This window comes from Chlorocebus sabaeus, chromosome 1 (assembly GCF_047675955.1).
Source record: "Chlorocebus sabaeus isolate Y175 chromosome 1, mChlSab1.0.hap1, whole genome shotgun sequence".
NCBI lineage: Eukaryota > Metazoa > Chordata > Mammalia > Primates > Cercopithecidae > Chlorocebus > Chlorocebus sabaeus.
This window is the reverse complement of record NC_132904.1, coordinates 3,113,309-3,130,613: the sequence shown is the minus strand read 5'-3', so window position 1 is coordinate 3,130,613 and position 17,305 is coordinate 3,113,309. Positions and strand designations below refer to the sequence as shown.

The 17,305-nt window shown below is 43.0% G+C and overlaps 1 protein-coding gene across 16 annotated transcripts in view; it reads left to right on the top strand.

Annotated features, from left to right (window-relative positions):
- Positions 1 to 238: 238 nt before the first annotated feature.
- ZNF195 (zinc finger protein 195) overlaps positions 239 to 17,305 on the top strand; it is a 45,100-nt gene continuing 28,033 nt past the window's right edge. For 9 of the 16 annotated variants that reach the window (XM_073008182.1, XM_073008223.1, XM_073008339.1 and 6 more), the window contains exons 1-4: positions 239 to 379; positions 9,517 to 9,673; positions 12,337 to 12,463; positions 12,958 to 13,085. In XM_073008182.1, the coding sequence (XP_072864283.1) occupies positions 377 to 379; positions 9,517 to 9,673; positions 12,337 to 12,463; positions 12,958 to 13,085 (415 nt within the window). In that variant the 5' untranslated portion in view covers positions 239 to 376. The remainder of the gene's footprint in view (positions 380 to 9,516; positions 9,674 to 12,336; positions 12,464 to 12,957; positions 13,086 to 17,305) is intronic. The other 7 variants (XM_073008418.1, XM_073008438.1, XM_008012003.3 and 4 more) reach the window with 7 other exon arrangements.

The window sequence follows — 17,305 nt, the reverse complement described above, 5'->3', positions numbered from 1 at the left end:
TCACACGTGAAATATAAATATCCTCTAGGTGGGGCCGGACAGCGCAGGTAGGAAGCCCTGCCCCCAAAAACCGCGGCCAGCACCTGTCCTTGCTGTCTCATTCGGCCCATTGTCTGATTACAGCTCCTGTCACTCAGGGCCTGAGGGGGCGGGGCGTGATACCCTATCCAATCAGAGGAGCAGGGGCGGGGACTGTCCAATCAGGCACGCGTCTGGAGAGGAGAGGCCGGCTTCCGGGATCTGGCGGGGCCTTTGTCCAGACAGAGTTCCACTTCCTGTCCCCGCCGCTCTGCGTCCTCTGCTAGCCGTTGGCCGTGTGACCCGCAGGCACCGGGAGATCCAGAAGTGAAACGTCAGGCTCCCTGGAGACCAAGAGATGGTGAGTGTAGGGGCTAGGCCTCCTGAGAGACAGGCAGGGGCGGGCTGGAACCCGCGGTACCGGCTGGGGAGGAACCGGGCTGCCCGGGTGGGTTCCGGGCTCCGCGAACCCGAGGCCCTTCCAGCTGCACCATGGCGGCCGGGCCCCGCGCGCCTTGGCGCATCCCTGCAGAGCGGCTTTGGCCCAAGCCCAGAGCCGTCTCCCCGCGGCTGCTCTTCGCCCGCAGACCCGCATCTCCCCAAGTTAGGAAGGGAGAATCCCGACTCCGCGGGTGGTTTGTGCATAAGAGGATGATCTGTAGCCCGTGGGGGCCCCAGTCCCTCCTGTCTCCCGAGGGAGTCCTTGCAAAAATGTGAAACAGTTTTATTTGAGCAAAGAGTGATTCATGAATGGCAGAGGACCCAACCATGTTTTTTTGGTTTGGCGGTCCCACCAGCAGGCCTTGAAGGAAAGGCTTTTATCAGGTGCGTGAGGAAGCAAACCACATTCATTAATTAGTTTGGTACAGTTACGTCATCTCCTGATTTGAGCTAGCTAGGTTGAAATTTTCTGGTCTTGTACTCAGAGAGTAATTAGAGATTTGTGGTTGATGAAGCCTGAATTTTGTTTCTGCAAGATAGTCGTTTGCAAGAAACGCATTTAATTTTTTTTTTTTTAACATAAGAACCCAGGGCACTAGAGCCACCTCAGTCGGATTGCCTGCTATTTAATTATTCTTATTATCTTTTTTGAGACAGAGTCTCGCTCTGTCGCCCAGGCTGGAGTGCAGTGGCGCCATCTCGGCTCACTGCAACCTCCGCCTCCAGGTTCAAGTGATTCTCCTGCCTCAGCCTCCCGAGTAGCTGGGATTACAGGTGTAAGCCACTCCGCTGGCCTAGTTAATTATTTTTAACACTCCAGGGAAAACTGGTTTTTCCGCTGCATTTTCCAAATGCATTTCAAGCAGGGTCTCAAAAACACCACCATGTTCTTCAGGCCTAACTCTAGCCTGCAGTAAAATACTAAATTTCCTGTACCTTCCAGATTCTCCCAAATGCTAACTTCCCCTTTCTAATTCACAACATTATTAACTATTCATCCTTGGCTGTAATTTTAGGCACAGTATTGTAATGAATCATTTTTTCACAATGCATTGGATGGCTTTTTTTTTTTTCTTTTCCTTTTTTTTGAGACGGAGTCTTGCTCTATCGCCCAGGCTGGAGTGCAGTGATGTGTTCTTCGCTCACTGCAACCTCTGCCTCCCAGGTTCAAGCAATTCTTCTGCCTCAGCCTCCCGAGTAGCTGGTTTTACAGTCCTGCACCACCACACCTGGCTAATTTTTGTATTTTTAGTAGAAATGGGGTTTCACCATATTGGCTAGGCTGGTCTTGAACTCCTGACCTCATGTGATCCACCCACCTCAGTCTCCCAAAGTGCTGGGATTACAGTCGTGAGCCACTGCGCCCAGCCTGGACAGCACTTTTTAAGAGATTTGTTTTCTGTTTGTAATCATTCCACATGACAAGAAAGCAGAGAATCATACTCTGACACTATTGTAAAAAATCTTTGTGCCTCTTCTTTTTATTTTCCCTAGGCACAGACACCGTACCAGAATGTCTTTGGTTTGAGGTTCCACTTTGGAAACTTGACAGGGTGATTTGCTCTCAGCCACCCTCTGGACTTTCTCCTCAGTTTCAGTATTGTCTAGGGATAACACAGGATGCCCACCATGGCCGTGTCTGCTGCAGCATCTAGTGAATTTCAGGCCCTGGGTTATTTCTCAAAGGACAGCCTGAGGTATGAAGTGTGGCCTCTCCAGGGAGCAGCTGGATGCCCTGGGCTGAGAGAAATCTCCTGGTCCACTCTTCCTCTAACGCTTAGGACGTTAAGATTGTCTTCACCCAACCCAATTTTCAATCCTTGGAGATACATGGCTGATCAGCCAATCAGATGCTGCTGTCAGAGGGAAAAGACCGAAATCATTTCTGCCCTTTGGACTCTCAGATTTGTGAAGGGAGACAGAGTGTTTCAAAGGACAAGAAAACCCCACCTCCATGAGATGGTGCAAAAACCTGTGAAGCAAAATTCACCTGGGACACTCAGTGGGGCACAGTGCAGTGTATCATGGGGGGTGGCCAGTGAGCACTTCAGTGAACAGGATGGAGGTGGGAGAATCTCTCAAAGAATAGAATAGCCTGACTTAACACAAGTCTTTAGCTGTGTCTGTGTTCCAGTCGGCACTGCCACTCTCTGTATCTCCTTGAAATAATTTGTTCACTTACTGCAACTTTGGTTTTGTAATTATAAATTTACATTTTATCAGTAGCGCTTGAAAGGTAAGAAAATACTTACAAAGGATGTGAAATAGGTCAATTTCAGGAAAAAAGTTAAATATCTAGTCATACATACCTTTTTCTTCTCCTGATTAAGGGTAGAAAGTTACTTAGGTCTGTTCTTTTGTGGAAGATGATTTCCAACAGAATCCCAGGGCTTTGGGAATGCTACCAGGGAAAATAAAATGCTTCTTGGATGGCTGTGGAGAATGTTTACATTTTCTACAAAAAAATTATGGTAGATTACTTGGTAAATTACATAGATTCATCAGAACATGAGCTCCTCTTTTTGCCAGATGAATGTGTTATTATGAATATCTGTTTTATATCCTGTTCTCTACATGTCTGAGCTTAATGCTAAGTTGTGGGAGACAGAACTTAGCACTTCTAAAAGTGTTCCCATATGACTGCTTACTATATGATTTGTTATGGAAATAGTTAAACAACAAGTTTATTGTCTGAAAGCAATAAATAATTCTGCTTTTTCTGTGGAGGTGAAAGCGTAAGTGCCTTACAGTTTCCTTTTCTTTTGTAAATGCTGTTTGAGTGATTTTGTTGGATATTTCCAACAATGGGTATTACTTAAAACTAAGTGGATAGCCCAGATTGGGAAATTGAAGCCCAAGGACAGTCATTCCAAGCTAAGGCCAATATTCAGCCTGCAAAAGAAAGCAATTGAAGGCCTGGCTCAAGCTTGTCCAACCCACAGGCCTGGGCCACATGCTGTCCTGGGCTTTGAATGTGGTCCAACACAAATTAGTAAACTTTCTTAAAACATTATGGTATGTTTTTGTGATTTTTTTTTCCAGTTCATCAGCTATCGTTAGTGTTAGTGTATTTTATGTGTGGCCCAAGACAGTTCTTCCAGTGTGGCCCAGGGAAGCCAAGATTGGACGCCCCTGGCCTAGCTAGTGCTTCCCGAGGAGCCTCCCCTGCAGGTGCCCCAGCCTGCTCACAGCAGCCATGGAAGGAGAGAAGCTGCAGAGCCTGGGAGCATTGGGGACCCACAGGCAGATGCAGTTAGAGTTGGGATGGAAGGGATTTGGGGAGGTCTTCCTGGGTATGGAATCGTTATTATCCTGGGGCTGTTTCTAGACTTCGTCAAATAAATTTAGCTTTAGGTAGGAAGTTACCGAACTCTAAAGGAGGATTGCAACAGGGAGAAGGTGGCAACTATCATACCTTTGAGGATCTCAAAAGTTAGGCAGACACGGGCTTTTTTGTGTTTTTATAGGGAGGAGGGAAGACAGGATAGAGGGTGGGAAAACCAGATTCTAGATCCTAGAATGTTTTACTCTGAAATCTGTGTGTTCTTAGGAGGGGCAAGAAGGAGGGGTTGTATGCTGGCTCAGACTGAGGGTAGTTCAAAATTCAGGGGCTAGAGGGAAGGAGAGAAATTTTAGCAAGTTTTGATAGAGAAGTGTTTTGACCACTGAAGACAGAATTGTTCAGCTGTTTATGAGGAAAAAATGGGGATTTTCAAGAGTCTGTATCTGGTACTGTGGTAGGTAACAAAGTGAGCGTCGTCTGGGTCATATTATAGAGGGGTTTCTCTTCATTCAGCTGCTCCTGGAGAACACAAAGAGGGAGCAATTCTGCTGCTCAGGCCTTTTGACCGGAATCCCTTAGGCACTCCTCCTTCCCCACCCTTTCCCTGGCTCTGTGCGGCTGTTCCGTTTGGCCGTTGCTGATATGTATCTTTTATAGTAAACCAGTAAATATAAGTACAGTGTTTTGCTGAGTTCTTTGAGTAGTTTTATCAAATTACTGAACTTGACAGGAGGTTATGGGAGTACCCTGTTTATAGGCAGTAGACATCAAAAATATAAATATTCGAAGTATAAATGGGTGCCCAAGGCTTGTGACTGGCATCTGTAGTGGCAGTGTTGTGGGACTGAGCCCTGAACTTGTGGGGTCTGGGCTGGCTCTAAGTGGTGTCAGAATTACAATATTCAACACTTGGCCAGGCACAGTGGCTCATACCTGTAATCCCAGCACGTTGGGAGGCCAAGGCAGGTGGATCACTTGAGGCTAGGAGTTGGAGACCAGCCTGGCCAACATGGTGAAACCTCATCTCTACTAAAAATACATCACCGGGCATATGGCACATATGTGTAATCCCAGCTACTCACATCTGTAATCCCAGCGACCCAGGAGGCTGAGACATGAGAATCACTTGAGCCTAGAAGGTGGAGGTTGCAGTGAGCCAAGATCACAACACTGCACTTCAGCCTGGGCGACAGAGCAAGACTGTCTCAAAAAAGAAAAGAAAAAGTTAGACACTCATTGGTGTTGAAGAATTGCTTGGTGTTTAGCAAACACCACACACTTGGAGTCTGAAGAAAGACATCACAGGGGCCCGGGCTGGAGGGAGACTCTGGATGTCTGGGGAAGCAAGGCTGTGTTCTGCACACAGGCTGTCGCGTGGCACGTTGTCCTGTGATTCCAGGTCCCTGAGGGTGAGAGGGAAAAGTTCTTAGAACTGACACCCTCCTCCCCAGCTGTCATCACATGATTCCCGCCCACTTAGGAACATGGACTTGCCGTGCCCCTTCGAAGAGGGGGCATCCCCTTCCAGAATTCACTGCAGCACCTTTGGTTTTAGAATTCCTCACCCAAAACCCACACACGTGCCTTCAGGACTGCTGGTGTATCCTCACCCCCAGAAAGGGAATCTGCAGCAGCAGCTTCTGCCACCAGCCCATGCCCCTGGATCACCCAGTTGTAATCTCTTCCGCCTGCAGCACAAAGGGATCGGTCAGATCATAGCCCCACCTGGGCCGCTGTCAGTCGGATCGTAGCCCCACGTGGGCCACTGTCTGTAGCACAACCAGTTTTGCTGCCAACTTTGCACTGTCTGTCACCTGTGGATTCTTGAGAGCACCTTTCTCTCCTGATTTTTTTTGCACACAAACCCCTTTTATGTGCACATGGTGTGCCCAAGGCCACCCCTTCGGTGCCTGAATCCAGTGCCTGCTGTAATTAACAAGTTCAGAATTTCAGGTCCATGGCCCTAGACCTGGCTCTTGCAGGAACAAATACAAATTAGAAATAAGAGGCTTAGTTCTCTCACTTGAAAATAAGGAGATGCCGGGCGCGGTGGCTCAAGCCTGTAATCCCAGCACTTTGGGAGGCCGAGACGGGCAGATCGCGAGGTCAGGAGATCGAGACCATCCTGGCTAACACAGTGAAACCCCGTCTCTACTAAAAACACACACAAAAAAAAAACTAGCCGGGCGAGGTGGCGGGCGCCTGTAGTCCCCGCTACTCGGGAGGCTGAGGCAGGAGAATGGCGTAAACCCGGGAGGCGGAGCTTGCAGTGAGCTGAGATCCGGCCACTGCACTCCAGCCCGGGTGACAGAGCAAGACTCCGTCTGACCAAAAAAAAAAAAAAAAAAAGAAAAAGAAAATAAGGAGAAAGGGCCGGGCGCGGTGGCTCAAGCCAGCACTTTGGGAGGCCGAGACGGGCGGATCACGAGGTCAGGAGATCGAGACCATCCTGGCTAACACAGTGAAACCCCGTCTCTACTAAAAAATACAAAAAAAAAAAAAAAAAAAAAAAAAGAAAATAAGGAGAAAGATTTTTTTCTTCTCCCAATTCTGAAAGGATTTACTTTAGGACACTTTAACATGCAAATGTTTTCTCTGCTTTTTTGAAATATATGTAAGTCATTTAAACAGCTAAATAAGTCTTTTGTCATTCTTTTTAATTCATGATTATCTTTATTTAGGACCTGAGAACCATTGCTTAGTTTTTGTTTTTAATTTGGCAAATATTTATTTTTTTCCATTTTCAGTCTTTTAAAGTAGACGCAGATTTGCTTAGAAAGAAGCTGATTTTAAGAGTACACAGCATAGGATTAAGCTCAGCGATACGGAGGGATGAAGGGTAAAGGATGCCAACTGCCTTTGACAGAAAGCCAGTCATCCAAGGTGATTGCTTCAGGTCTGGAGGCTGAAGGACACACACTGCAAAGCAAGGACAGCTCAGTGTGTCAGCTAGACCGTGGGGTTTGCGGCCATAGCTTGCATTCTATTTCTTACTTAGGAACAACTAGCATAGTTATGTGTCATTTTTAGTAGACAACTTGCATCCACTTAAACAGTATTTTCTACAATAATGTGAATATAAAGGAACAGTATTTATTTTAGAAAAACCTCTTAAACAGTAATTTTAATACCAATGTTATTCATTCTTTTGAAATATGATGTGTTTTAACTGAATTAAAATTACGGAGAATTTTTAAATACAACATACATCATGACCAGTATATTAAAGTTATTCATACTGAGATACTTATATTTAATATCCAAAGAAAGTTCGCTCCCAAATTTTTCCATTTTCTACTCAGAATCAGCCTGCATCTCTCCCACCCGGGTGGCCATAGAGGGCATCCGTGCAGGGTCACCAGGAACTCTCTCACCAGCGCCTGGAGTCTTTTGGACATTCGGGAGTGCACTGTGCAGACGGGGCTCAGGCTGACAAAACGGTCTATCTGTGCTTCTTTCATAGAAAAAGAGAAACGAGTCACCCAGGGTTTGTTCCTCCCCTCAGAGAAGAAACCTCGTTGGTATCCACATGGGAATTACTCCAGTTTTCTGGTACTTGAGTAAAAAACAAAAATGAGATCTGGAGATTCAAACTGATAAACTAACTGATTCCATCTTGTGTAGCCATTAGGAAAACAGAAGGCAGCCATGGTCCCTGCAAGCCAGAAACTTTCCATTTCCAGTAACTGGATAAATCATTGAATTCAGCATCGTGGGGTTAGCATGAAGAAGGGAGTGGTCAAAGGGACTTTGGCTTCATTTGGGCCGTTTTCCTGATGTGGTCGTTGTGAGTTCTGATGTCGCGTTGAAGGGATATTCGGATAGAAAAAGTGGTGGTGGTATTATTTCTGTTGCTTTTGCCCTGCTAAAAATAAATATTTAGCTTCTACCATATATATCCTAGAAAACCCTAAAGGTTTGGTTTAAATTCCTTGTTATTTTGTGTTATAAAATAGGGAAGTGGCTAACATAGATTAAAATTATACAAATCCTGGGATTTAAGTTTTTGGGGGGCAGTTTTAGGAAAAACAGAATTGTAAATACTCTAGTAGCATAGAGAGCAGAATCCTGCGTGCGGCCCTCTCCCTGCCCAGACATGCCCGCACTCCCCTCCTCTGAGCCTCATCCAGGTCTGGCCTCACCCTGGACTCTGCTCCAACAGTTAACTACAGAGTTAAATCAGAGTTTGGGGTTTAACTACAGAGGTAAATCAGAGTTTGGGGTTTAACTACAGAGGTAAATCAGAGTTTGGGGTTTAACTACGGAGTTAAATCAGAGTTTGGGGTTTAACTACGAAGTTAAATCAGAGTTTGGAGTTTAACTACAGAGGTAAATCAGAGTTTGGGGTTTAACTACAGAGTTAAATCAGAGTTTGGGGTTTAACTACAGAGTTAAATCAGAGTTTGAATCAGAGTTTAGAGTTTAACTACAGAGTTAAATCAGAGTTTGGAGTTTAACTACGGAGTTAAATCAGAGTTTGACTCCTGCTGCCTCTCCAGAACTAATACACAGAATTTTCTGAAACCCCAAAGCAGATAAATGGAATAAAAGAACTCTCTGTTTTAGGGCCTTAATTTTTTTTCTTTTTTACTAACACCAGTGCTTTTAGAGGCATCGCATCCAGCAACCTGTTTCTCAGTCCTGTGGGTCTAATAGTTGCTTCACAAGCCCCAAGAAAGTGAGGATAAATGCAACAATGGAAAGTGCCTCTGCACTATACTTCATCCTCTCTGTATCCCTTCCATCGGTCTATATGGAGCTTTTATCATTACACTTTTAAAAAGTTAATTATAGGAAAATAGAAGAAGAGCTGCAAAGCCTGGGTCCTTCGTCTATATCTTGAGAGTTGCGGGACACTTGGTTCTATCACCCAGGGTGTGATGAGGATTGGCTCACATGACGTGAGGTGCCCAGCACAGTGCTGTCACATACTTCTGAGCACATAGTGCCTGCTTAATAAACGCTGCATTTATATGTGTGTACACATTGTTTTCCAAATGCAGACAGACTCAGACATTGCTTCCTTCTCCAGCCCTGGAAAACTTTCAAGAGCCAGAAAATAATGTAATCTTTCAGAATGGAGATTGACTGTCTCCATTCGCACCACAAGAACTTGTGTTGTGGTCAGAGGGTTGGGTGTAAGGGACCGTGCTGGGGCTGCTTTGTTTAGCTGAGTGTTGATGATCACAAGTCTTGGGGGAGCAGCATCACCATTAATGGCGGAACTGTTAAAAAATCCAACCCATGAACCCCTTTGAAATCTTCAGGATCACTTGACTCAGGGTGGGGCCAAAATTACCAGAAGATCCATATGCACATTGAAGCTTGAGAAGCAAGGCTTAGCTAAATGGTTCTCAACCTGGCTTCTAAGTAAATCACATGGACAACTCAAAAAAAGGCCCTCACCATTGCCTCCCCACAGATTCTGCCTATTGGTTTGGGTGGAAGCACCAGTGCTGTTTAAATCACATGCCTCATGGGATTCTAAGGTGTGGCCAGAATCAGTGATGGGGGATTTCAGATGCATTTGTACAAGTTGAGTTCAGCCTTGGTTCCAAAGGGAGGTCACAGGGCCTTCTCTGCCTAGGTTTCAGAGGCTGGCTCAGTACAGCTTATGCTCCAGTTGCCAAAGCAGAATTGCTTTTGTTTAGCAGGGGAGGGAACCTGAGAGCCGGAAGAGAGAAAGTCACATTTTGATCTCCACGTAGAAGTTTCCTGTTGCTGAATGTCTTTTATAAAGAACAGAAAAGCGTGGACTTTTTCTGTATTTCTAGGTCTTTCCGTTGATGGGTGTGGTGGTCGCAGGTGAAGGGGTTGTGCTGACACCTTTAAAGGCATATTCTCATGATGCAGGTGTGATTTTCCAGAGATCTTTCCTAAGAGGAAATCCCAGAGAAGCAGGAGAAAGAGAAAGAAATGGCTGGTGCTCAGGTAAATGCATCTCAGGTCAGGGGTTGTGTCCACTTTTGCTCCTGAAATGTCATGTGTTTAGAATTTGGAAACCTTTACTTCTCTACTTGTGGTGTTTCTGCATAAATTTGTTTCAGCTACTTTTTTTTTTCTTGTAATAATGAAGGGTCTCTGAACATATTTTTCTGCATACCAAAGCCGTCTCTCTGTTATCTTCACCTTGACTTCTTATATGCCATGAAGAATTCTCACCATGACTTTATGACCTGCAGTATTAAAAACGTTCACTTCGTGGCACCGAACGTGTGGATACCCAGCATTCCTCTCGAGGATGAGGGGCGGTTTTTGGATGTCAGCAAAGAAGGGAAACGTGCACTGTTTAGGTTTCATCTGGATGCTCCATTAGCTGTATGCAGAACAGGACTAAGAAAATAAACATTTAAACCTGATGACATTTATTGCCCAGAATAACTCAGAGCATTCTGGAAAAGAGAAAAATGAAAAGATACTTGCTTTTTAGAATGCTAAAGAAAGACTATTTTAATACACTATTAGAGATTACTGCTGGGCGCAGTGGCTCACGCCTATAATCCCAACACTTTGGGAGGCCTAGGCCTCCACTAGAGACCAGGAGTTCGAGACCAGCCTGGCCAACATGGTGAAACCCCATCTCTACTGAAAAAATACAAAAATTAGCCAAGCATGGTGGCACATGTGGGTAGTTCCAGCTACTCCGGAGGCTGAGGGACGAGAATTGCCTGAACCAGGGAGGCAGAAGTAGCAGTGAGCTGAGATCACACCACTGCACTCCAGCCTGGGCTACAGAGTGAGACTCCGTCTCAAAACAAGAGAGTACAGAACCTGGGAGATACTTGTCAGAACCTGGGAGGTATTTATTTGTCAGAACCTGGGTGTAGGGAGACCCCCTGAAACTACTGCTACAGAATAAAAGATGAAACGCTCCTAATTGTTGTAAATACAAAACTGCATGCAGGATTGTGTAAAGACAATGCCGGGTTGGGCTGCCAGAATGAGCCAACAGCACGTGATGTGCTTCCCCCTGCAGAGAGCCTATGAACGGACGTGCAGTCAGAGAGGTTTCACATCACCAAGATTCCTATCCCAGAAAAACAGAAGTTCATAGCTCTGGAAATGGAATGCGACCCTTGTGGAGAGCCTATAAATGGACACATGGGGGGCACCTGTCCACATGGATAAGACAGGGCTATAAACGCCCTTATCTTGCCACAGCTTTTCTAGGTCTCTTTAGGGTGAAGGCATACTACCTTCTGAGAATTTGTGGTCTAACCGTTTGTCTACTTCTACGTCCTGCTTCCATTGATTGTTCGTAACCAGCTTTTGCCGCCATTATTACTGCTGTTTAATATCTTGCTAATCATAGGTTATGGATAGACTGTGTTTGTGTTTTAAGGCTCTGTTAGAAATTGCTGATGCACACACTGTATTGTAAATTCTTATCTCTGTGTACTGTACTTCTGCACACCAATGTTATGTTAAAGAATTACTTCATTCCCATGTGACCATCTCACCTCATAATCAAACGACCCTAAATCCCTCACTAACCTACCCCCATCCTCACTAAACTTAATAACAAATGCTGGTATATCCAGTGCATTGGCAGCATCGCAGGACCAGAAGGTGGTGACCCCCCCGGACCCAGCTTTCACTATCTTGAGTGTGTCTTTTATTTCTCGACCTGCTGATCCACTTGGGAACAAAGAAAGAGCCCCGTTGGCATTGCAGGCTGTTGGCCAGATCCCGCAATACCTGGGAGATATTTATTTGTTGCTTGAACTTTGCATAACAGTAAGTTTCAATATGATTCGATTCAGATTATAATTGACCTTTTGGCCAATATCACACCGGTAATATGTCCTTCTCTGTGCGTTGGCACATGATAAAAATCTGTCCTATTACAGTTGATATTAGTTTTATTCAGTTGGTGAAAGAGCTCTCTGACAGATTTTTCCATTGTAGAGTTCATTTTTTTCTCTTTAAGTACCTTGAGGAGATTTACTAATTAGTGTGCATAAATAATCACATTTAATCTGAAAGGTCTTTGCTTCTTAGATTCTTTTTGCATATGCCTTGCTTTAGAAGATGAAGAATCTGATCTCTTTGTGGTTCAGAAAAACTGGGATAAACCCATGCTCTGCCACTTACAGGATTTTGACAAAATATTGTCCTTGGGCCCAAAGGACTGGCATCACTGGTGAGCGCATTAGAAATTCGGAAACTCAGGCTTGACCTCCGATTTCCTGAACAAAATCTGCACAAGAGCTCTAGTTTATTGGACACATTAAAATTGTAGAGACAGCTTCTAACTCACCATGACTTTTGCACCTGAGAAATATACACACTTTATTCATGTGACGTAAATGTAGCACTCAAAAATGGACATGCCTTTGTTGACGCCCTTAATTTTATACTTCATCATCCAGAAAAGTATTGTATGTACACTGCTTATGTGGATCTTAGGCAATTCTCTTTCCTCAGAGTTAGAGAATATTCTTGTGCTAAAAATTACCTTATTTTATAATTCCAGTCACTTGTGTAAGTTAGAACCAGTTCTCTTCACTCGCTCATTTCACCTTGAATCCAGTTAAGAACTCTGCCCAAAGCCACTTGGTAAGTATTTGTTGTTGTTGTTGTTTCTTCTTCAGACACTGTTGACGTTCAGGGATGTGGCCATAGAATTCTCCCTGGAGGAGTGGAAATGCCTGGACCCTGCTCAGCAGAATTTGTACAGGGATGTGATGTTGGAGAACTACAGAAACTTGTTCTCCATTGGTGAGGATAACTTCAATACGTAATTCCTCATATGCCCTAAAGAGTTCCTTTCGTTCCTTTGCGGAATGGTTTTTGGGAGTTTCTGCATTGCATGAATGAGTTTCAGATCCCTGCTTTTAAGAAAAACATGGGGAATTGTTGATGTTAAAAAAAATCTTCAAAATGTGGTTCATTTTGACATAAACTTCCTTTTTTTTAACTGATTTGTATCTTTCACTCTAGTGATAATTCCAGAGATTCAGTGGCATGAAATATTGTTGCCCACACCTTAAAGTCAAATTTCCACTACCAGTGTTTTATTTCAGCAGTACTGAGTGGTGAAACTGAGAACCCACAGATTTACAATACTTACTGAATATTGTTTATGTCAGGAAGCATCATTTTTGGATTAATTTTCTAGAATCTTCTATAATGTTCACTCTACTAAGCACAGTACAAGGTTGGTAATTGGAGAATTTCAGCAAGAGTAATGTCACTTTTTTCTAATAAAACAGGTCTCACCGTCTCGAAGCCAGGCCTGATCACCTGCCTGGAGCAAAGCAAAGAGCCCTGGAATGTGAAGAGACAGGAGGCAGCAGACGGACATCCAGGTGGGTGGGCGTGAACGAAGCAGGTAACCCAGGTGAGAGGTCCAGAGGTCGAGGAGGAAACCAGAGCCAGAGCTTAAAATGTGGTTTGGGAAGCTCTGCTCTAGTGGAGATGGTTTCTGAGAGCCTGAGTGTCTTTCTCTTGCTGTCCCCTAGGAGCGTCTTCTGTCTCATTCTCTTAAATTTTCTACAGACTCCACTTCCTGTTTAGTGATCTTCCTTTATAAAAGTTACAGTAAAAATCAGATCCTCCTCCTGACGAGTAAGGGCCTGTATGGTCTCATGTCTTGCTCTGCCACTGCTTTTGGGAACACGCATGTACCTGCCTATGTTTGAGGAACTCTGTTAAAGGTTTTTTGATTTCCTTTTTGCATCATGTCTGAAGTGTGCAAGAGGCGTGGTGATGGTGTTTGGTTCAGAAATCCCAGAAGTCCCATAAACAGATGTTGTGTGCTTTCTGCTTTATGATTTCGTATCCCACAGAGATTTCAAATGGGAGTCTACAGAAATGTATACTCAGCAGTTTTCTCCAAACACTAGGCATCTGCCCAAATATGAGATGATCTAATGTTGTTGTACTTCAAAATTTTATTTTTTTTTTTTTTTAGCGTGAACTGAGGTTGGTCATTTAAACTCTATATTCCCTAATTCCCAACTGTAATAGTTATAATATTATCATTTTATAATTTCTTCTTTTTTAGTATGAGGCTTATCAGGACTGTGTCATTCATATGTATGTACGTGTATGTGTATGTATATATGTGTGTGTATATATCATATATGTGTGTATATATCATATATCAACATCCTTTTGAAATGATAGGATTTCACTTTTTATGCTGGAGTAATATTCTGTTGTCTATTTACATCGTATTTTCTTTATCCATTCATATATACACACACACATATATATACAGGTGTGTCTATATGGGCATATGTGTAACAGATTATTTTAGAAATAAAAACTGTGTATATTGTGTACAATGTAATAATTTGATATGTGTATACATTGTGAAATAATTAGTACAATCACATTAAGGAATAAATCTATCACTTCACATAATTACCTTTTCTTGTAGTGAGAACAGTTCATGTCTACTGTTGGCAAATTTTAAGCATACAAAAGATTATTAATTGTGTTCATAAAGCTACTCATTAGATTCCCCAAACTTACTCATCTTACAACTGAAAGTTTGTACCTTTTGAACAACAGCTCATTTTCCCCAACTCCAGGCCCTGGCAACTGCCATCGTCCTCTGCTCCTGTGAGTTCAGCCATGACAGATTCCACATCCGAGGGGGAACGTGCAATCTCTGTCTTGGGGCCTGGCTGAGTTTATTTAGCATCATGTCCTTCAGGGTCATCCATGTTGTTGAATAACAGGATTTCATTCCTTTTTTATGGCTAATATTCTGTTGTCTATTTATATCACATTTTCTTTATCCATTCAGCATCCACAAACGTTTAGCTTGTCTTTGTATCTTGACAATTGTGAATAATGCTGCAGTGAACATGAGGGAGCAGATAATTCTTCAAGCTGCTGCTTTTATTCCCTTCAGTTATTATGTACACAGAAGTGGGATTTCTGCATTGTAGACTAGGTTTATCTTTTTTTAATTTTTAAATAGCGCCCCCTCCTGGTTTTCATAATGACTCTACCAGTTGAGAACTCTACCAGTTGAGTGTTCAGAATTGTTTTTTCTTTACATCCTTGTCAACATTGTTGTTAGGTTGCTGCAAAAGTAAGAGTGTTTCTTACTATTTAGAAGGCAAAAGCCACAATTACTTTTGCACAGCCCTGATATACTGCTTATTTTTTATATTAGCCATCCTAATATCCAAAAGTTTGATTGTAAATGGTCTTTGGCGTGCAGAAGCTTTTTAGCTTAATGCAGTCCAGCTTGTTGATACTTACTTTTGTTGCTGTACTTTTGGTGCCATATCTAAAAAATGATTGCCAAGACCAATATCAAAGAAGTTTTTTCTCAGAGTTTTTAAGGATACATGTTTTACATTTAAGGCTTGATTTCAGGTTAATTTTTGAGTATGGTGTAAGAAAAATTGTGTGTTTCATTATTTTGATTGTGGGTATTCTGTTTCCCCAGGACCAAGTGTTGAAGAGACTATACCATCTGTGTTGTGTATTCTTCGTGCACTTGTGAAAGATTAGTTAAGTGGATATGCATGAGTTTAATTCTGGGCTCTCCGTTCTGTCCCGTTGGTCTCTCTGGCAGTTTTCTTCTCTGTTCAGATACCATCCTGTTCTTACTACTGTAGTCTTAAAATGTCGCTTGAAATCAGAAAATATTATGTCTCTTGCCTTGTTCGTTTTCCTATAGATTCCTTTGGCTATGCCAAGTCTATTGTAATAACATATAAATTTTAGAATTCTGTTTTCATTACTGTGAAAAAGGCCGCTGGAATTTGATAAGAAGTTTGTTGAATCTGTGGTCTTGGTCTTTAGCAGAATTTTACAACCCCCTTCCTGGATTCCAAAGCTCTCTTAAAGGCATTTTTTTGAGATGAGGTCTCTCTGTATCACCAAGGCTGGTTCTGAGCTTCTGCCCTGAAGTGAGCCTCTCACCCCAGGCCTGAATAGTTGGGATTATAGGCGTGAGCTGTGCTGCCTGATTCTCTTGGAAAGGCATTTCTGCACACAGAAGACTGACACGTTGTTGTTGTTGTTGGGGGATATATAAGCCTGGTCCACTTATTTCACCATTTTTCTATGTCACTCTCCTGTACATTTTCACTTTCTCTTTTGCTCCATTTCAGATTTATCTCTAATTTCAAATTCTAATGTGCAGAACAATATGCTAGAATTAACGTGTTATGTCTGAATTAAATTATTTCGTAAGCACTATTTATTTGTTTATTTATTTATTTATTTTGAGATGGAGTTTGGCTCTTGTTACCCAGGCTGGAGTACAATGGCACTGTCTTGGCTCACTGCAACCTCCGCCTCCCAGGTTCAAGTGATTCTCCTGCCTCAGCCTCCCGAGTAGCTGGGATTTACACACAGGCATGTGCCACCACACCTGGCTAATTTTTTGTATTTTTAGTAGAGACGGGGTTTGTCCATGTTGGTCAGGCTGGCCTCAAACTCCCGACCTCAGATGATCTGCCCACCTCAGCCTCCCAAAGTGTCGGGATTTACAGGCATGAGCCACCACACCCGGCAAGCACTCCATATTTATTAAATTATCCTATTTCTTCAATCCGTATATAAATAGTAATATTATTTATTCCCAAATGTTTATTTTATATATCAGTGACTCTCACTATACTTTACATAGTTTATACTTTTCTCTTTCTTTAGAAATATAAAGCTATTCTTTGCTTCTAAAACTTGGATGGCAGCATTTTAATTTTGCATAAGAATCGCATCAGTATAGTAAACATATAATAAAAATTATCTTTAGTATCTTCTTACTCATTAAAATGTTCTCGGTAGAGTCTTTTATTAATGATTGTAGTGCATTTTCTGTGAAGTGTCACTGCTGTACACTGCATGCCAGTGATTCAGAATACCTGCTTTTCATGATTACACAGTCACAGTTAAATATTGTAGTTATCTAGGCAAATTCTTTTTTAATGGTACATCAGTGTTTCATAGCAGATTTTATGACTAACATCTTAGTGTTTTGTAACTCCGTATTACTGTTTTTATGGTTGAATAATATTCCTTGTATGCAGATGCCACATTTTTTGTGTGTGTTCATCACTTGAGGCTTCCCCCATTTGACTTTTCTGAATAGTGACACAGTAAACATGGGTGTGCAAATATCTCTCCTAAGTCCTGAGTTGCAGTGTGTACTTTTGATATAGATCCAGAAGTGGGATTGCTGGGTCATATAATTCCATTTTTAATTTTTTGAAGAACATTTATGCTATTTAAAAAAAAAAAAGTCTCACTCTATCACCCAGGCTATAGTGCAGTGGCGCCATCTCAGCTCACTGCAACCTCTGCCTCCTGGGCTCGAGCCTTCCTCCCCCTTCAGCCTCCCGAGGACCTGGAAGTACAGGTGTCCACCACCACACCCAGCTAACTTTTGTATTTTTAATAGAGACAAGGTTTTGCCATGTTGCCCAGGCTGGTCTCGGACTCCTGGGCTCAAGTGATCCACCCGCCTCAGTCTCCCAAAGTGCTGGGGTTCCAGTTGTGAGCCAGCGCGCCTGGCCTATGCTATCTTTCATCATGGCTGCATCCTTTCTTTCCTACCAGCAGGTTACGTGGTTTTCAACGTCTTCACAT